The following is a 21,506-nucleotide window of genomic DNA, read 5'->3' as shown; positions in this document are numbered from 1 at the left end:
GTCACCAGCTGACATCACAATCACATTCCCTTAAGGAGTGTCCAGTGCTGGCTGCAGGACACAGATTGTCCAGTCACATGACACATGATCTTCAACAATGCCAACAACAGGTCCTGATGGATGGATGGGATTTAAATTAGTTATTGCTCTTTTTTTTTAATTGGATTCCTGAGTGTAATTTTTAATATGACAGTACAATATGACGGATATTGAACTTTGAGTGGTTGTGACTCAGGATAGTATTTTGCAGCTTCAGGGTAGTATGTGTGTAGTGTGTGTGTAGAGTATGTTTCCCCAGTAGCAATGCAGCCTATTTTGCACAGTTAGTGAATGTGTTTTGTGTTGATGAGTTTTTCTCCCTTCTTTGCTTCCTGTTTTTTGTTGTGTGGATAAAGGAGCAAATGTCATCTTTGCTATTCCTAGCTTTTTCTTCTGATCTACTGCCCCCCAAAACAAGCTGCTCAAGATTAGTAATGTCCATTCTGACAAAGTTGTTTGTGTAAATTTTCTGATTTGTCTGAATTATCTGTTAATGAGGTGATAAGTGCTGGCCCTTGATCCTTTACATATATATATATATATATATATATATATATATTGCACATTGCCATTTAAATAGCCCATTTATATGGTGAACTGGTCTAATTTCTTTTTATTTTATTCCTCAATAACTTTCTGTGAATGTTTGGTGTTGCACAATCTTGAAACAACCGCAGTAAATGTCTTACATGATAAAATAAAACAATGAGTTACTTGAGTAATGACACATTAGTTACCTGAATAAGATTGTGTTGTTATTACGTTCACCTTGTGTGTAATGCTAAAATGTGCTTTAATAGCTCTCTGTATACAAATTGATGCAAATCTATTAGATCTTTGCAAAAACTGCATTAGTCTGAACAAACCCTGTGGAAGGGCTGAATGTGGTTTGCTTACATGTTGTAGTTGTTTCACACATTTCCTAAAACTAAGAGCAGCTTTGAATATTTGTAACGTAAAAAGTGACAATTTAGATTCTCACTTTAATATACATTATCACCATTATTTTTTTTAAGTAGTAATAAACATGTTTTAACTTTTCATTCAAAAGTAAACTAATTTGACTAAGATAATCACAAATATTTTCTGATGATGAGTTATTATTATTATTATTATTATTATTATTATGATGATGATGATCTTTTAGCTCCTGGATTATACTCTAAATGTAGGCCTAACAGCTAATTTATTCCAGTGTGGGTCGTATTCAGTATTATGTAGTTTAACACCTGTGAAAGCTACAGAAAATATGAACTTAAAAATAATACAATAGTGACCGTGTAATCGACAGCGGCAAAGCCCATTTCGTTACACGTAAGAAAAGTTGATCCCAACAGCCTGTTCAAAATATATTAAATCGATAGAAGATAAACTACGTCAGAGTCGAGATTTACACAATAGTAAAACACTGCACTTGAGCCAGAAAAATGACACGTAGAGACATATTGCAAATATACATTTTACATATGTTTTGGGGGAAGGGAACGAAAACGCAACCAATACCTTACGCAATACTGCAATATTTCTTTGTTAAATCTTTTATCCAACAAAGTCGTTAACTAAAATGTAAATAACTTTAGTTTGGAATTAAACAGAAAAAACAAAGAAATACGTTAGTATGACCAAATGAACGGAAATTGTTCTAGTTTTACACAATTCACGGCTAGGATAAATTATGCTTATTTTTATATAGATTTTTTTTAAGAAAACCGACAGCGCAGGTCATTCATAATGGGGCTAAAATTAAGAAATAAAATTGTAAAACAAGCATTAGAATGAAAGAAAGCGAGAGATAGAGGCGACAGAGAGCGAGAGACCGGCGCTGCACTGCTCTCGCTTTCGTGCATTTTCTCGCTGCAGCTGGAAACACTGACTCCAGCTCCTGCGCTTCGAGGCCTACTGCGTTGCAAAGCACCATTTTGAAATGAGGAAAAAAGAAACATACACAGCGCCTCACAATACTCTACTCTGGGTGTACTTTAACCATAAACCCGGTGCAGCGACGATGGGGGATAGAAGGGGGCGGGAAGGGGAGGTGGGGGGTGGAGAGGGCAGAGAAAGCAGTTTTGTGAGAGAGTGTGTGTGTGTTTCTCTCAGGCTCCCGAGAGTCGGTGGTGGTTTGTGACTTGTACTGCAGGCTTCCTTTATCCAGGAGTGGCTCTCCCTGGTCTCGGGCCTAGCGAGGCACAGCGTGGGGAAGTGGGAGAGGCCATTGCTGGAGGGGGCTCGGCGCCCGGGAGAGCGGCTGCGCGGTGTCGGCGGAAAAGTGGAACACCCGCCGCACGCCCTCAGTTCACCCAGATTTTGAGGCCCACGCAGGCTGTCAGTTTCTTCTTCCTCTTATCAATGCAGTGCGATGTGATCCACGAATGCAACACTCCATGAACCCATCTGTAATAGTATTATGGTTAGTAATACCCCTTTTTGGTTCCTGGTTTAACAGGAACACGCATCAAGGAGATGCAAGTGCTGAGGGATGGGATATGCATTGATACGCCATGCATTTTGAGGAATGGCTGGCTCGCTCGTAAGATCGCAACAATGCGTGCACATGGAACCAGATAACCCGCCCCAGTGCGCATTAGGTAATTAAACACATGAAACACCATTTTTTAAAAAAGGCCCAGTGGTTTGGGAATCATTCGTAATGGGGGTGTTTTGTTTTTTTAAAGGGGTATTGATTATCCCCCTCACCACCACCCTCATACACCCCGATCATCCCGCGCCTTGTTGGAATCCAACAGATGGCGAGGCGAGCACATCCCGCGCGATCACGCCAATGCACCCCCGTCCACCTCGCTATAGGTGTGCGCCACATGCATGCGGGCATTTGCGTGCATTGTTGTGTTTGTGGCTCCCGCACGCACGTCTCTATACGTTGGCGATGCACACCGGCTGCGCGCCACACACACACACACACGCACACACACGCACACACGCACACACACCGCGCTCCCGTGCGAGCAGCATGCACACGGGCTCCAGCGCGCGGGGCCGGCCCAGCTCGCGCTACTCCGACACCACGTGGTTTCCTCTTTGCAAACAACAAAAAAAAATTGACTCATTTTTTTTTTTTTTTTCCAGCTCGGTTTTAGAGGCGGTGCCATCGCAAAGGAGAAAGATCTGTGACAGTACTGGGTACAGCTCAAGGTTTAGGGGCAGAGAGAGAGCGAGCGAGCGAGCGAGAGAGAGAGAGAGAGAGTGTGTGAGAGAGAGAGAGAGAGAGAGAGAGAGAGAGAGAGAGAGAGAGAGAGAGAGAGAGAGAGAGAGAGAGAGAGAGAGAGAGAGCGCACAGAACATTTTTCTTCATGAACCCGCCATACTACTACAACTACTACTACGACCAGCACGGACGCGACCATCAGCAGCGCAAGATTGTTGCGAGTCCACAGTATTGATACAGTGTTGCGATCTTTAAAGAGTGGGTACCGCAGCGTCGACTACTCCGCTTTGACTACCGCGATCTTAATTCGACTGATTCCGGCTGCATTCTCACTTACACACAACTTTTTCCTCATTTATTTTCGTTTATTCCACCCCCCTTATCGTTTTTGCCTTTTTCTTATTATTTTTTTAAATCATCATAGTAATAACAATAATAATAATTTACAAGTGCTATTGTTTGCGTGATTAACATTATTATTGTTGTTATTATTATTATCTGGAGTAGACCACCCCTCTTCTTCCTATTCCGTCTTTTTTAAGTTTTTTGGGGTATATATATATATATATATATATATATATATATATTATTTTTTTTATTATTATTATTAATAATATTATAATTATTCTTATCATAGTTTTTCTTTTTTTAGGGGGGGTACCTGTTTAGTTTTTTTTTTCTATTCTTCAACATGAACAAGCTCTACATTGGAAATCTGAGCGAAAACGTGACTCCAGAAGACTTGATCAAAGTCTTTGAAGACTGCAAGATCCCATTCTCGGGTCAGTTTCTATTGAAAACCGGGTACGCATTCGTTGACTGTCCGGACGACCAATGGGCAATTAAAGCGATCGAGACATTTTCTGGTAAGCCATTTAATATAACGAAACCTTTCTACCGTGCTGTGGATTTTATGAAGTAATTGAATATCAGACAATTCATAACAATGGTTCGAACATCAACAACAGCCACAGAATAGTGGTAAATTATATATCTGTATATATGGAATGTTACTTAAAGCATCCCTCTCTGAAAACGCTGTCTATCTTAATTTGAAATTCCACATACTTTATTTTCAGCGGGGTGGGAAGGGGACGGGGGGTGGGCAATGGGATATCTTATAGAAAGCGAATCGATTCCGTTTGATTTAGGGATTAGGTGTATTAGGATTCTTGGAATGACCCGGAGAACGAGATACTCAACTTTTAACGGGGGTGGGGTGTGTGTGTGGGGGACATATACAAATTGAGTTTCCTACAAATATAAATAAATCTGAAATTAAATGAATTGCATGTTAGGGACGATTCCGAAACAGTAGTCCGGGGGGTTGTATCGCCAAGTGTGTACATGTACATGTAAATATAACATATTTTTGCCTTTTTTTGTGTGTGTGTGTGTGTGTGTGTGTGCAAAAGCTATAGGAACTCTGAAGCTTCGCACGGCTGTTTTCTTTTCATACATTTCAGCTATATGATCACATTGCACCCCTCCCCCTTTTTAGATAATAGGCCATTATAGATAAGAAGAATTGAATTATATTTGTGCAAAAAAGGCCAGCCGTTAGGTCAAACTGTACTGTATAGATTTCAATTAGTGTATATATATATATATAGCCTTCACACTTTTTATTTTTTTTACACATACATACATACATACATACATACATACATATATAGATATACATACACATGCATACATACATCCCCTGCATACATATATATATATATATATATATATATATATATATATAAACTATATGTATATACAGTATATAACTGAGGGGAAGGTGGTGGTTATTTAAATATACCGTGAATGTGACAACTGAATCTATTTGGTCTCCCTTTTGAGAAATGCATGTTCCTGATTTTGTACATTTGATGTAGCATGTGATGTGATCCATATAGCGCGAAGGTCGCCATGCTGTTTATGCTTACGGTTTAACTATAGTAGCCTGCTCGAACGAGAGTAGTGCTGTCGAACTGTGTGCGATTCCGTAGTCAAAGTCCTATACTGTCAGAAAGTGTAGCGCCACCGTGAATTGAAGAAAAGGACGAGGAAAAAAAACAACAACAACAAAAGTTATAAGCTCGTCAAATAGAAGGACGAGCTGTAAAACTTCCCCTTGTTAATTGTAGAAGCTTAATGATTTGTGTAATGAGGAAACGTGCAGGCAAGGTCTGTGCTGGAAGGAACACATTGTCCTTGTTGAATTGTACTGTTGTGGACATGATCACTGTGCAATGGCAACCTTCATGTTTTTACAGTTGGTATTAAAGATGTGAAGCCATCGACAGAATGTATGTTTAGCTACCCACACGGGGCTGGTGTGCTGTTAATACTTTACAACAAACAAACAAACAAACAACCCCCAAAAACTTTTTGTTGGGATAGCAAAACTTTTTCAAAGCTGATTGTGAGCTGTGTTTGTATGATTTGTGTATTGTTCTTTTTTTGTTAAGCCTTTAGTTATGTCAAGGAAACAAAAGTGCTTTAAGAAAATATATTAAAAAGTCATGTTCGACGTTCGAGGAAGAATGAATGACGGAGTCTGTGTATGAAAATATAAACATTGATAAATATACACAAATATAAAAATGTACATGTTGTTTTGCAGGCAAAGTGGAACTTCATGGCAAACGTATAGAAGTCGAACATTCTGTCCCTAAGAAGCAGAGGTATTTGAACCTTATGTCAATTTATTTTCTTGATGTGTTTTTTTATTATTATCATTTTTTTCAACGTGGTTTTGGTTTGATGGCATTCAGTAGTCTGGGCGAGTGGGTCTAGGAGTCGAAGTCTTGCAGTGTGACGAATACATAACTCACAGTGCCCGACTGGGGCCTAATAGTGAAAATTAGTCCCAGAGCACACGAAAAGTTTAATTTACTAATTAAGATTTTAGTGATTTTTAAAGAGAACTCAACGCTGATTTGGCCCAGATCAAAATCAACAATCTATTTTGTATTATTGTCCCCCCCCACCCCCCTCCCCCATTGTGTGCATTTTTGTTATGAAGAAAACTGTTTCACATCACATTGCTATTGATATTCGTCATACTCCTGCCTGCATTAGTTTTTCGTAAATGCATTGTTTAGAAATGTAAAATGACCAGGAAAAGTTTGAATGAATGTAACACAGCAGCATAGCCCCACATTCATCGTAACGTCACCACTATAGCTGCACATGGTAATTTTTCTAGGCCCAGTCATTCAGTATAATGAAGCTGTGGTGTGTGTACATTTTTGGATTGATTTATTTTATCTCGATGATTTTTTGGTATTAGTTATCTGTGCGCAGATAAGTATGGTGGCTTTGAGAATGGGGGATAAGTGCGTCTATCTCAGTGTTGTTTACGCAAACTTTAGAAGCTGGCTGACTTTTGCATGTTTTTTTAATGTGGTGTTGTTTTTCTTTTAAAGTATTGCTTCATTTTTCTGATTTTGTTATATATATATATATATATATATATATATATATATATATATATATATATATATATATATATATGTGTGTGTGTGTGTGTGTGTGTGTGTGTAAAAAAAAATATATATATAAAAAAAATATATATATATATATATATATACACACACACACACACACACATAACCATTGGAATGCTTATATTAAATTCCTAAATACTTTTATTGCATTGTTCACTGCTCCCCATTTTGGGGAATGGTTATGTTAATGAACTATTATAGAATCTGTGGTTTTAAACTACAGTGTCTTCTATGCTGTCAATCGCTTCTAAAGTGACACATTACGTGTGTAAGACACTGTAATTGTACAGTTTAAGAAACTTATTTGAACAGGTATGTTTCACGTTCTCCCTCTGCCCTTCTAGTACATATTTTTGGAAACGGCCAAAAAAATCGGAGCACACCACACAAACGGTGGAGTCTGGTTCAAAGTCTATAACGATTGTGTTGTTGAAGGGGGTAGGGTGATGGTAATGGCGGTGGTGGTGGTGGGAGTGGGAGTGGGGGTTGGTGGGGCTTAATTCAGCAGCCAGTTTGTTTTAAAGTGCTCAAGTATTAGAACTGAAGGACGAAAGGGGCCCCCTCCCTCTCTTTCCATAGTTTTTAATTTTGTTTGGAAAACTAAATAAATGTAACTCCGTGGTCACAACGCGCACAGCACATTCATGTTGGGACCAAAAGACAGGGTGTGCTGGGGAGAAACACAGGCTCGGAGCGAGGTCTGATCTGTGGTGCTCGCCGACCATTGTGTAGTATGCAAATTAGGCCTTATTTTGTTCCCAAAAAGTATTATTATTGTTGTTTTTATTATTATTATTATTGTTATTGTACTTGTTGTTTTCTACAATAATATATATATTACTACATTACCAGAGACCACAGAGAAGCAGTTTAGTACAGGTTTAGTAGTGAGGGTGGGCGTGAGTTGTTTGTATTGTATTTAAATACGTTTCTTGGTGGAATCACCTTTAATTAATTAACCCTCATCCTATTGTACAACAACAACGACAATAATGATAATAACAGTCACCCTTAAGCTTGGTGGAAACCTGTTGGGTCGGCGCTTGGGTACAAGCATACTGCGCTGGTTCGGTGTGTTGTACTAACTATTGCAATAAACATAATTACACCGATTGGGAGTTACCGTGGTGCCAGGGTTTCAGAAAATTGGTTTAAAAATCTTTCGCCAGCAGAAGTGTCGTATTTGTTTTTATATTCCAACAGAGTGTTCTTATGTAACGAAGGGAGTGTTTGTCTGTTCTGTTTATTTCATATATATATTTTTAATTTTAATTAATTCCATACCTCAATTAACTTTCTTTGTGGGTGTCGATATTGTGTTATTTTATTATATTTCGTTTTGCCATACAAGGCATACAGATACATACAGGGCATACAGATATATTTGAATATATTTATATATACACACAAAATAAAATAAATATGTGGGTTGAAAGCACGTGCTCCAATCGCAGAGGCGAACGCTTACGTCACACATAGACAATAATGGCGTTCTAGAACTGCACGTTTGACCCACAATGGAGGATTGTGCTTGCAGGGAAATGTAATTACACAGCACTTGTCATTTGCAGCAATTCTTACACATAAATGCACTTGTGCCACAATAAATGTTTTAATATTACCCCTGAACGGTAACCATGTGGCCACGCTGTACTGTGAGAGCGAGAAGTACTCGCTCCACATGGCAATGCAGTATTAAGGGCTATTGGGGAGCAGTACAAATATTGTCACTAAAAATACAGTAACGTCGTGATTTTATTTCATTTTATTTTATTATGGTTATTTTTTGGGGTGATGGTTTGATCTATGTATCTGTGTGTCTGAATTGAGCCAATTACTTTTTTCTGACAGCAGTTTGTGTTGAAACAACAACAAAAAAGCAAAAAAACAATCACAACAGCAAGAAAATAACTACAACAAAAATAGTTTGTACGCAGTTCCTCATGAGCTGTAAACCCTTGTCTGTCGGTGTGTAATTGTCTTCTGTGAATCATGTTTGTAGAGCTGTGTTAGTTTTCTCATACAAAAGAAAGCCAGGCTAGGTTGTGTGAGAAAGGTGACCATTAGAACAGGCAGAAAAGGTCAGTTGTGTGTCTCACAGCCCTCCTTCTTTCACCATGTGACACGGTTGTGAAGTCTGATCATGTCATTTAAGTGTTTCCTATACATACATACTTCCTGACAGACTGACAGTTTCGGGTGCTGGGGGGGTAGCAAAGCTTTTGTGTTGGTCAGTTAAAATGTTTACAATGCTCAGTGATAGAAAACTGGAAATGCTTACCAGAAAGCAAAACTACATATATATATATATATATATATACTCAGATACACACAGCAGGGCTCTTTGCCCAAATATCTTGAAATAAATGTAATTATTTATATTATTGGTGTACATCAACCTTATTTTTTTTCTCATATATCCTGAATTGTTTTTAAAAATGTGGCAGTTCATCCTTCTCTCTCTCTCTCTCTCTCTCTCTCTCTCTCTCTCTATATATATATATATATATATATATATATGTGTGTGTGTGTGTGTGTATAGACATACACACAGCTGTAGTTGAAAGTTTTCATAACTTCATTTCATTTTAAATACTGTTATTCAGGGTTTTGTTTGGTTTAAACATATTGCTCATTAAAGTCTACTTATTTGTTAATTTTATATTTTTGGAGTTGGTTGAATGCTGATTAAGCCTAAACAACACAGCTGACTGAACTGAGTTAATACAGGGTCTGTGTAAACCTTTGAACTGCCATTCCATAGAAATCAATAGCGTGGCCGTATAGGCAGGAGGTGATGGTTGTGCAAAACATGTTTGTGTTTCGTGGATCTTCTCTTTTTGTTTGTGATGGTACGAGTTGTACATTGGTCATGTCCCCTTTGTGCTGGGTTTGGGACGCCCGCGACAGAGGCCACTGGTCATGTTTGTTGATGTCACAGTGAGTGGACTGTGATGTCATGGATAGAACACAGAGACACGAGCTGTAGTAGCTGGCAGTAAAAGCAGGAGTGGTTGATGTCTGACTACAATCAAGGTGGCTTACACCAGGGTGATTTTTACATTTTGGGGCAGGCTTTTGTTCAACCACAGCAGCAGCAATACAAATGCGTCCTCAGAAAGGGGATGCTATGTATAATATGAAAATGCCACCATCATAGGAGGACATTGAGACCCGGCATGCTCTGCAGATCTGCTGCTGCTGAGTCTGATAATGTTTCACATGCGATATGTTGTTCCGCACCCGAAGGGAACGGGTCTTGGTGGAAATGTTTGGTTGTGGGAGAGAAAAGAATAGAAAATAATTCAAAACTACTGTGGTTCAACTGGTGGATTTAATTAGCGCACAGTGTGTGCTCATCATATAAGAAAACATATTTTAAATGGAATTTTTAATCCTTAATAAGTCCCCCACCTCCTTGCTAAGATTGCGAATGGGTGTAAAAGTCAGGGAAAGCAAGGTGTAGGCAACACACAAAAATGTCACTGAACAGTAACTGCTATTTAAACCTCCGATTTATTCCCAATCCTGTGGGCGATATCAGTTCCTTATTTGCCTCGTTGCCTACTTGTTCCTGTACAGACTGTTAAATGTATTTTTTTAATTCTTCCTGTGTGTGTATGTGGAGTTTATTATTACATTTAAATAAATGTATTTATATATGTAGGTTATGCTTTGTATTTTGTGACCTGGTCTTTCTGTGCAGTCTGCTCTTTGTGTTCTGTGTGCAGCACGTGGAGATTAATTGTGAAAGGTGTTCTGTATTATTATTACTATTATTATTGTGGGTGTAATTTTGGTGGTAGTGGGGAAATCAGGGGATAGTGGAATACATTAGCTGGGCTGGTTAGAATTTAACCCCCTGTGTCAGTCCACCTCACTGGCCCTCCCTCATACTTGATCAGCTAGACACATTTTCTTGTGAAATATTTTGTGCAATATTGTGTCATGGTTGTCTTATCTAAATAAATATCACACTTGATTGAAAATAAAAATAAAAAGGAAAAATTAGAGAGATTAGATACATTTATTGTTTGTTTATTTAGGCATGTATGTATTTATTGTACTAATTATTCATGCACCCCAAGAATCAATCTTGGTGTTTTTATGCTTTGCGCATTGTCTCTCAGTAGAGAGTAAGTTGTTGTGTATTTGGAGGGAGTCTTTCAGTTTTTTCTTGCTGCAGAGTGGCAAGGCATGGCACAGGAAGGGAACATGGCAATGGCTGCTCCTGGCCACAGGCGTGACCGTGATTGCGTTTGTTTTTTGTGCAGTGAGTGCACAGGTTTGCCCTGAACTTCAAACATGCCTGAAGTAGCAGATGTATCAGTGTGTGTATGGAAGCCATGAATTAGCAGCGAATTGGGGCGCGTATGCCTCCATTGTGTGCCCTGTGCTTTTGCTCTCAGATTTAGAGGGAAGTTACCTTCTAAAGTTTTGCTAATTTTAGCAGTGAAACCTATGAGCATTCCTCCACTATAAAGTATGAATTGGAAAAGTGCTCTGCTTGTGTTTTATTTTATTTATTGCACAAGATAAGGACAATTTAACCTGCACTGTGCAATTAAAAAAAATAAGTAATTAAATACATTAATAATAATAATTATTAAAATTCACTAGTAGAAATGTGTGTAATTCAAGTCAGTGTGCGCAAACTGTATTGAAACAGGAAACGCATATTGGATTGGATTCAGTGAACATTCCTTGGAGGTTTTTTTAAATATATATTTAAAGCAAGTAGAATCCCCTCCCTCTCCACCCCCCAGCAAAACAAAAACACAAAAAAAACACAATCTGATTTAGAGCACAGGCAGGAGATGGGATACAATGACTGGCCTGTATCTCTGTGCATTGCATGGAAGTGTGTTTTGTGGCAGGCCCCCTCCCCAGATCATCCACAGTAGTTGTTTTTGCTGTCGACGGGTCCTGAGAGAGAGAGAGAGAGCTGTCTCTTTAAGAGCCCCCCCCCCACTCTCTGGAAATGCTGTCTTCCTCCTCTCTGGTTCGAACCATCTGTCTTGTTTTAAAGGGGCTGTGTCCCAGTTCTCCCTGCCCCTCTCCCATAGTGCAGGACAGAAACCAGTCAATGGCCACTGAGCTGCTGTAGCACATCCACCCCCCAGTACACAGTGGACCAGGGGGGTGGTAGGATGTCTCATGAAATTGAGTTAGAATTGTAATCCATTGACCTGGAAGGAAGCAAAAGGGGAAGAAGATAAAATAATAATAAAAAACATTTCATCTTTGGGTTTTTCTTCAATGTAGGATCACACCATCATCAGGAAAGGCCAGATCTTTGGAATCGGGCAAAGCACTGCCCATGCCAGGGTTTATGACCACAGCAGCACTTATAATTGATCGATTACATTATTATTATTAATATATTGTATGTTTTGAACTCTCTAACCATTTAAATGTGAAAAAAATAGTTAGCAGGACACAACACATGGAAGGAGACTGTTACTTAATTGTCAACAGTGAGCTTCAAAGCATGGGAGCAGTGGCGTGTTAGCTCTGGGAAAAATGAATGAATAAACAAATAAACAAACACACGTGAAGACAGAAATGGCCAGGGCCGGTCCTTGGGCAGCCATGCCTTGCCTTTAGAGTCTCACACGTCTCAGAGTGAATGTGTTTGTTTGTTGAGAGAAGATAAAACGGCCCCGTTTGAACCAACACCCAATCCACAGAAAGGTGAAAAAACAAATGAAATAATGTGAATCAGTGTCATTTAACTAAATGAGAATGGATATGCTGCAATGCAGTTGATTTAGTATGGAGGTTTTGCCAGGATAATCATGTTTTTCCTTTTCTGAGATGACATACGTTTTTAGTTGGAACCTCTCAAATCTGGATGAAAAAAACACTAAATAATCACACTAAAAAAAAACAGCAAACAAAAAAGTGTTTGCATGTGTGTCAGGGGTAGATGGGTGAGGGGTTGGACATGGCCTTTCCCACGAGGTGCGGTGTAGGTTAACATGGCGGTGGAGAATCATAGTCTTGAGAGCAGGGAGGGGTCATGTTTAGTTCTTCTTTTCTTAAAGAAAAAATCACATCTCATCCAAAAATGTGTTACAGTTGAGGTCGGGAAAACTAAAAACAAAGAAGAAATAAGGTTTAGTCAGGTGATAATGGAATTATTTTAAAACAAAAAGCAAGAAGGGTGTTCAATTTGATGAAATTTTAATGTATTATCTAAAAATGTTTATAAAACCATAAAGGAACATTTTCCACCAGTGTAATCAGCACTTTTCTGACAGACGGCGGAAATGCTTTTAGTCTGATTTTGAACAAAGTGTGGAAAACCCCTAATGTCTTTCCACCCTGTGTTTGTACCTGGGTGTCCAGGATCTTGTCGTTTCAGTTTCTGTTACAATCCTGGTAATTAAAGAAATCTAATCTGAAGAAGTTTTCCACTACAAATACATACAAATAAATAAGTAACTTACTAAAAATGTAAATTGAATGTAAAAAAGGAGAAGAGTGGCCAAGACGCAGAACGTTTTTTTTTCCTGATCAAAAGTACAAAGAAAAACTTTTTTATTAATAAAGATCATATTTTCCAATTAGTTGTATTTTTTCTTTAAACAATAAACAAAAGAACAATCATAAAATCTGTTAGCAGTGTTTTAATTTCAGCATTAAGAACAACAAAAGCATGAAAAGGTGTGAAGATCACACTGTGCGGCTTGATGCACTATAATGTAATCTTGCTGGGTGATCGTTTGCATTGTGTGACGGTAATTTTAAATTGGCTAGGAATTTTGAATGACACAACCCCAATAACTGTGCCCAGATTAGTGGAGGAATATGGTAAAAAACAATCATTGAAATGAGTGTGGTTGTTTGTGGCTTTGCGCAGATGACACACACTCCTTGGTTATTATTAATATCTTCACAACCTAAAGCCTGGAAATATTTCATTAATTTATTTGTATTGCTTCTTGAATGTATTCCACCTCCCAAAAAAGTTGGGTCATATTTCTCGCACTGTTGGAAAAGATGTTCAGAGAGGTGCCATATCCATGGGGACATGTTTATTATTTGTGGTAAATCCTGTTTGTCCCCTTGTGGTTTCTGTACAGTTAATGCTTGTACAGGTGGAATTGTGGTGTGATGATTATTGTTTTTGGCAATATGTATAATCGGCATTGTAGGGATTGTTTTGCCTTTTTGCCTTTCTGATATCTATACTCCAGGTCTTTTATTTTTTGGTTGTTTTTTATGTGAAATAGATACAGTGGTCTTTCTCTTGGATACAATGCAAACTTAATAATATCCTTTTAATCCTCCGCACAATAACCCGAGCTGCCCGTTCTTAATGATAGGCAGAGCTGTTGGAGTTTTGTCCTACTGTGAACACCGTGTGTGGACATTTCGCTCAACAGGTAAATCTGTGGGGTGGCAGTCCAGTGTTCTTCTGCGCCGTCCTGTCAGCGTGAGGTGTAGTTTGAAATGGGTTAGGATCTCCTCCCCAAAAAGTGCAGCTGCTCTCCCTGTGTTTCTCCTGAACCGAGCTGCATCTCAGCATCTTTTTAAACTCCCCATCGCAAACCGGCCCGCTTGGTGAGTTGTGACTCTGAATGGCTGGAGGACAAAAGCCAGAGAGAGAGACAGAGAGAGGAGCGGAGGAGAGACGAGAGATGGAAGGCGGGTCCTCGCCGAGACAGGCAAACTTTAACAGTTATTACACATCAAACACAGGGATTCTTAGTGTTGAAAGTTCATGGTGGCGTCACTTAATCTCCAACCCAGGAATCGGTACAGGACTTGGAAAGGTGGGAGGAGTGGGGTAATATAGTGTTAATGATAGAAGGCGTGCCCCACTAACAGCAACATGGATTGGTTGCTTCAGAGAGGACCTACGCTGTTTAAATCGCTACTGATATGGCCCGGGCATTCTTTTCCCATCCAGAGACCACGCTACAGAAACACACACACACTCGAAAAGTTTCTCTCGCACATACATAGGGGTTTAGACGATCCCCAGCCTGTGAACAACGGTGAGCATTTATTTCTATAGCCTGCATAATCCTCCTGTCAAATGAGAGAATTATCTTGTAAAAAGGGGATGAAAATATACTGGATTTGCCTTAAAAGGGGAAAAGAAGAAGGAGAACGTTTGAACTTTTAACTAATTAAACTGCCGTTCTGGATCTTGGCTTGAGGAATTGGATTAAAAAGAGTACAAAAAAAAGAAAAGAAAATGTCCGTATTGAAACTTTTAAAACCACAACAAAGTAATTATAGCCCTTATAATGGTTGTTGTTATTATTATTATCATTATTATAACAACTTCCCTTTCCTTTTTTCTTTTTTGAATGGCCTCTAAATTAGCTAAAGAGGTGAGCAGCAGTTTTAAAATGCTTTAAAGCATCCTGAACCACAGCTGACATCAGTTCAAACTCTCTCACGAATTAATTTGCTTGTTTCCTCATCTCTATATTTTGGGACTGGTGTGGAAAAGCAGTAGTAGCAGAACAAGAGCAGAGTCTTCCACTTTGCTAGAAGACAAAGTCTCTCTTTTTAATGAAACCAGTTAAATTTGTTCAAACTGGGTAGAACTTCCTTCTTCATTCTCTTCCCCTGACTCACTGAGCCCTTGTCTGAGAGCTGCACACACACACACACACAGCAGACAGAAACAACTCTCCAAGAACAGGGCCGTCATTGCAATCACAACACTGTCAGAATAGTTCTGCAAATCCTCATCCTCCAAGAAAACCTATGCAGAAAATTAAATATATATGTACAGCGTATATATAAATACACACATGCATATAAAATATATAGTTTCCAAAACCTAGATGTGAAATTCTTCCTAATATTTAGTTTAGTTTAGTTGACGTCCCCCTCAGTGTGTCCTGAGCGAATCTGAGCCTTGCAGTCCCAGGTACAGCAAAGACGAAAGCAAGGGACACCCGTGTTGACAGTTTGAGCTTGCCTTTTGTCTTGAATGGGGGTTTGGAGACCAACTCATTACCTAACGAACTAAATATATACAATGGGCTCAGCCTGGGCAGATGATACTGCAGTGGGAGGTGTGTGATAAATGGTGGCCTATGCAGTGGCGGTGGCTGGCTGCAGCTGTAGTCTAACATCGGGGGGTGGGCACACCTGTGTGGGTGTCGCGATTACACGCACAGCAAGTTGCTCTGGGAAGTTGGGAGGTGGCTGTGTGCAGGCAGCAGCTGGGAGCCCTCTGAGCCGGGCCGAGGAGAGGCAGAACGTCCCGAATGAGCTGCAGTGAAGGCTTGTACCGAGAAGCAAACGATAAAACGAATGCGGCGGTCTGGAATGTACCAGATCAATATGTGGAGTAATAATTTGTAGGGAGGTGGCTGCAAAACACTTTGAGAGTTTGGTGAGTTTCTGTGGTGGAACATGTTTGCTCACCGGTGGCTTGAAAACCTGATCAGTTGTTGTTGAGGTGTAGACCAGGGTGGCCACAATCAGGCAAACTAGGCAACAAGTTGACCACTGCTGTGTGCCCCTGGTTGCTGCTGGCAAAAGTAGCCCATGTGACCAAGCCCCTAGAGAGAGAGAGACACACACACCGGCCATGGCACAGTGATGTGACTCCCACACAGCCGAGCGATGGGGGTAAGGAGCCCTAGGATCAGTCACAGAGCAGTTCAGCATCATCACCAACTCCGGTTGAGTTCGGTCAGCTGTGTACAGGGACTCAGAACCACCTGAGTTTCACAATCTTGTGCTGCTTTGTGTTTCAGAAATGGTGCAGGTCTGTCTTCTGTTTGAATTGTGTGTGTGTGTATTTGTTTTTATTTATTGTTTCTGACTAAAACATACGGATTAAAGCAAATATTTAACACTGACTATTTATCTGTTATTTTATCAGTCTGTTGCAAACGGGGAGAGTTCAAGTAACCGTTCAGTAAAGCTGCAGAAAGGAAATTCAGTGACCTTAACAATTTTTGGCTTGATAATGTTCTTCAGTGCAGCTGTGGAGACGCTGTAACAAGCTCTTTTGCACATTTACACAATAACAATTACTACCACAGTTACATTCAGGTGCCAAATTGAAAATTTACTAATTTGTCCACTTAAGTTCCAATACTTCTTCAAATGCAAAGTTTGATAGTTATTTGATCAATATATGTAGTATTCACTTCAAGTGAGGTGGCGGCAAAACAGTTGTTGAAGAGTTTCGTTTTCAGATTCAGTATTTAATCACTTCTTAAACTGTAGCTACATTTTCATTTACTAGTGTTATTATAGTGGTTGACTGTATGGGTGTTAAAAAAAAACATCACAAACTAAATCACAAAAATATATTTGTGATTTAGTTTGTATTGTACAGAAAGATTGTAGTTTATTTTCAGAAAAAGTGTTAGTTTTAGTCCAGGAGAATAATACAAAGGGCAGGTGATTGCCTTTCATTCACAAATACTTGTACAATAAAAATGGTTGTGTTTTTTTCCAAACACATTCAGCATTGGTCTAAAAACCAAGTGTTTGATGAAAACAACAGCTTCAGGGAAGAACCTAAAAGCAAAATGTTGATGTACATATTTACTCTTAAATATTCTCTGTTAGGAGCCTTTAATGATTAATCTCGTCTTCCTCAATTGTTATTTATTTCCAGTTCACGGAAATGTTTGATTTTAAAAAGAAAGGAATAATTATTTATTTTTACAAATCTTTAAAATGAAAGAAAGAAAAAATAATTGACAGGCATTTTAGTTTTTAAAGTAGCGTTTTGGTCCATAGAAGAGCTTTAAATCAACAAATGCAATGTCTTCAAACAAACGAACACAAAAATAACACAAAGAACTTTAATATAGTCAAGTCTTCAAATCTAAACTTTTTTCACTCTCTCTCTATTTTTCTTCACCTTTTTGCATGTCTGCGAATACCATAGGCTAAGGTGCTGTGACAGGACATGCTCCTGTTCGGTGCAAATTAAGTTTGTTCAGGGAGCAAATGCCAGTGCCCCCTCCCTCTCCTCCCTCTCCTCTCTCTCTCTCTCTCTCTCTCTCTCTCTCTCTCCCTGCCCCTCCCCCGCTGCTACTCCCTGTATTATCGCACTCTTCCTCGCTCGCCCGTCCAGCCCCTCGCAGCGCAATTAAATCAGGCCTCGCTGACTGCCCCCGACCCCGGTCCCCAGCCCCTCTCCAGCAAATCTACCCAGATAGATGCTGTGGAGAAAATGATGTTGTTTTCTCCTGCAAATTACACTTGAACCTCAATACTTCGTGCTTCAGAGCATCAGTGAGATTGTGTTCCGCTTCGTGTTGTGTTGTTGGGTTGTGATGTGAGGGGTCACTGTTAATCAGGTTGTCCAGTTTTGTGTTGTGCTATGTTGGTTTGATTTTTGTACTGTGAATTAGTTTTCTGGTAAGTATGTTCAACGTCTATAATTTATAATAGTAACATATTTATTTTACCTGTTTTAATGTTATTCAAATTAAGGGTCTTGTTTTTTCGTTTTGTTTTTAAAGCACTGTTTCTGGGTTTGAAGTTCTCAGCAGTTTTGCTCAGGGTATTTAGGTTCTAATGGGGTATTTAACCTTTTCAAATAGTGACTTAAAAGGGTCAGGGGCTTATTTTGCCAACTGAACAGCCAAGTGGGTGAGAGAACCAAAAGCATAAAATTCCACAAACAAAAACAACAACAAAATAATTAGAAAAACAAGAATCAGATTTTTTTTGAAATGCTTCTGTTTGGCATTGAATTAAAAACATAACCTGACACATTTTCATAAAAAGAATAAACTTTTGTGTTTTTAAAAGTAGCAGTTTTTAGCAACAACAGCCACACACGCAGAAAATAGAAACCTTTGTCTTTATTTAAACATGTAAAATCCTCCCTCTTCTGCCCCAGCGATGTGGAGACTGGAGTTTCTGGATTAGTGTGTGCTGAAGAGGGTGTGAACACATGTGAGGTGGGAGAGTGTGTGTGTGTGTGTGTGTGTGTGTGTGTGTGTGTGTGAGAGAGAGAGAGAGACAGAGAGAGAGAGAGCGAGGGAGGGTGGGAGTATGTATGTAACTGTGTGTTTAGGAGAGGGAATGAGTGACCGAGTGTGTGTGTGTGTGTGTGTGTGAGAGAGGGAGGGAGGGAGGGAGAGTGGGTGAGTTTGTGTGTGTGTGTGTGTGTGTGTGTGTGTGTGTGTGCTCAGTGCTCTGCTGCCTGTGACCTGTGTGGTAAGATAGTAGTGTAGATTAGGCAAGACAATCACTCAGTCAGAATCAGTTACAAGGGAGCCCCGCATGCCCAGCCCCCTCTCGCAGCCCCGCATGCTCTCTGGGCTCTCAGCACCGGGGTACACAACAGCACACCCCACCACGCTACACAACACAGCCATGACAGCGAGCTGCACTGAAAGTTTGGGCACATTTAAAATCAGACTGGATAGGATCCTTGGATCACTCGGTTATTAATGGACACCAAACGAGCACAATGGGTTGAATGCCCTCTTCTCGTTTGTAAACTTTCATATGTTCTTACTTCTGCATTATAAGATTTTAGATGAGTTTGCAGTTTTTTGTTTTTTTTTTCCATTTCATTTTATTTAATTTACTCCCAACCCACCCCCTCTCCCGTGTGAAATACAGAAGAATAGTATATATGCGTGTGTTATCTGTGTGTATGTACGTGTGTGTGTGTGTATATATATATATATATACTTTTATTATTGTTGTTTTCTCACTTCTGACCATCCTCCTGCACATATTGCATTACATTCTTAAACATTTGCCCATGTTTGACTTTGTTATTTACATTATTGTAATTATTGTTGTAACTATTTAGTTTTGGTGTCCTTTTTACTCTGATCTTTTTCTAAATTCTTCTTCTATTTTTCTAACTTCTCTTTCTCTATTCTGAATTTATGGGGATAGATAATTTTTGGTAGCTCTGTTTTGTTTTTTTCAAAATGTGTTTGAAATAATGATGGAACTGAGGAATTTGTTGATTTGTAATGTGTGTTGTACTCTTATTAGTACGTCACACTTTGTTTGGGGAAGTGTTTTTGGATGGAGGGTGGGAATTTTATTTGTATTCTTATCTTTGCTTTGTTTTAGTTTTTTCTTCACTTTTCATCTTTGTAACTGATGTGTGCTCAGCCAAGCAACATGTGATTGGTAACACTCTCCTATTTCTTATGCCACTCTGTGATCAATCAGTCCAATCTTATAAAATATTTTTACTATGACTAATCCCAGACAGAGGTCCTGTGTTGGTGGGTGCTCTGTAAACTCCACCAGTTGGAATGTGAAGGGCCTTAATCACCCTGTGAAACGTAATAGAGTCCTAACTCACCTACAACAACTTAAGACAGACATTGCATTTCTACAGGAAACCCATTTTCACACTTCGAACCACTTCAGGATTTGAAGGGGCTGGGTGGGGCAGCTTTTTCACTCAAATTTCCATAGAAAGGCTCGGGGAGTAGCAATTTTAGTGTGCAAAACAATTCCTTTTATTGCATCGGAGGTTACCTCTGATCCGAATGGTAGATTCATTGTGGTCACTGGCAAACTTTCCCATGCTCCTGTAATTTTGGCCAGTGTCTATGCCCCCAACTGGTATGACTAACTTTTTTTCCTCCCTGCCTTCCTGGATTCCCACCAGCTGATTCTTGGTGAGGACTTTAATTGTTCCCTCAATCCTGCTCTTGACCACTCTTCTAATATGTCTTTCCTTGATTCTTATGCAATCTCTGACCCTTGGCGGTTCCTGTTTCCATCTTCAGGACAATATTCTTTCTTCTCCCATGTCCATCACACTTACTCCCGGATTGATTATTTCTATTTTGACAATAAATTACTCCCATTTATCTGTTCATGCACATACAACAGTATTGCCATTTCAGATCACGCTCCTATAACCTTAGAATTAAGTTTTCCTAATCAATCTGCTACACATCATCCCTGGAGACTAACTAGTAACTAGAGAGTTACTGTCTGATTCTAACAGATTTTTTTTAGAAACAAATACCACACCAGAGATTTCTCCCTCCACTCTTTGGGAGAGATTTAAGGCTTATATACAAGGTCAAATAATTTAATTTACTGTTCAAAATAATAAATGCAGATCAGGGAGACTTTCAGAACAGGTGAATCTCATCACTCAGACAGATCAAGTTTATGCCAGCTCCCCTACACCAGAACTTTACAAGGAGCGTCTAGCTTATCAGACTGAATTTGATCTTCTGTCTACGAAACAGGCAGAACATTTGCTGTACAAAGCCCGCCATACAACTTATGAGTATGGTGACAAGGCCAGTAAAGCACTCGCCCATCATCTTGGGCAGTCAGCTGCTCCCCATTTAATTTCACAAATTCAGTCCCAGTCTGGCCTGGTAAATGATCAAAAGGATAAAAACAATCAGTTCTATAATTTCTACTCATCTATTTACACATCCGAATCGCCTTCAGAACCTTCCTCTCTAGGTTCCTTTTTTAATGACCTCAACATTCCCTCTATTGATTCTGATATGAAGTCTTCACTAGAAGACCCTGTTTCCCCTGATGAGATAACTATGGCAATCACCTATCCTAATTTCTATGTTTTTGGACGCTTTTAATTCCTCAACCCTATCCTTATTGCGTAAGAAAAATAAACCCCCCATCACCTGCAGCTCATATCGTCCCATATCCCTTTTAAACGTGGATGTTAAAATCCTTGCTAACATTTTAGCCCTGCATCTTGAGTCTGTCTGGCCCTCGATAATTCGACCTTTTTGATATGTTACAACAGTTTGGCACATTCATTTGTTGGATTAAATTGCTGTACTCTTCCCCTCTTCCTTCTGTCCGACCTAATAGTACCCAGTCTA

At 39.4% G+C, this 21,506-nt stretch overlaps 1 protein-coding gene across 2 annotated transcripts in view; it reads left to right on the top strand.

The window, feature by feature from the left end:
* Positions 1–3,134: 3,134 nt before the first annotated feature.
* igf2bp1 (insulin-like growth factor 2 mRNA binding protein 1) overlaps positions 3,135–21,506 on the top strand; it is a 52,907-nt gene continuing 34,535 nt past the window's right edge. The window contains exons 1-3 of one of the 2 annotated variants that reach the window (XM_066698791.1): positions 3,135–3,460; positions 3,855–4,068; positions 5,817–5,877. In XM_066698791.1, the coding sequence (XP_066554888.1) occupies positions 3,894–4,068; positions 5,817–5,877 (236 nt within the window). In that variant the 5' untranslated portion in view covers positions 3,135–3,460; positions 3,855–3,893. Of the gene's footprint in view, positions 3,461–3,777; positions 4,069–5,816; positions 5,878–21,506 lie in introns of those variants that run through there. The other variant, XM_066698792.1, reaches the window with a different exon arrangement.

Source organism: Amia ocellicauda, chromosome 3 (assembly GCF_036373705.1).
Source record: "Amia ocellicauda isolate fAmiCal2 chromosome 3, fAmiCal2.hap1, whole genome shotgun sequence".
NCBI classification, from domain to species: Eukaryota; Metazoa; Chordata; class Actinopteri; order Amiiformes; family Amiidae; genus Amia; species Amia ocellicauda.
This window is presented reverse-complemented; position numbering and strand designations above follow the sequence as displayed.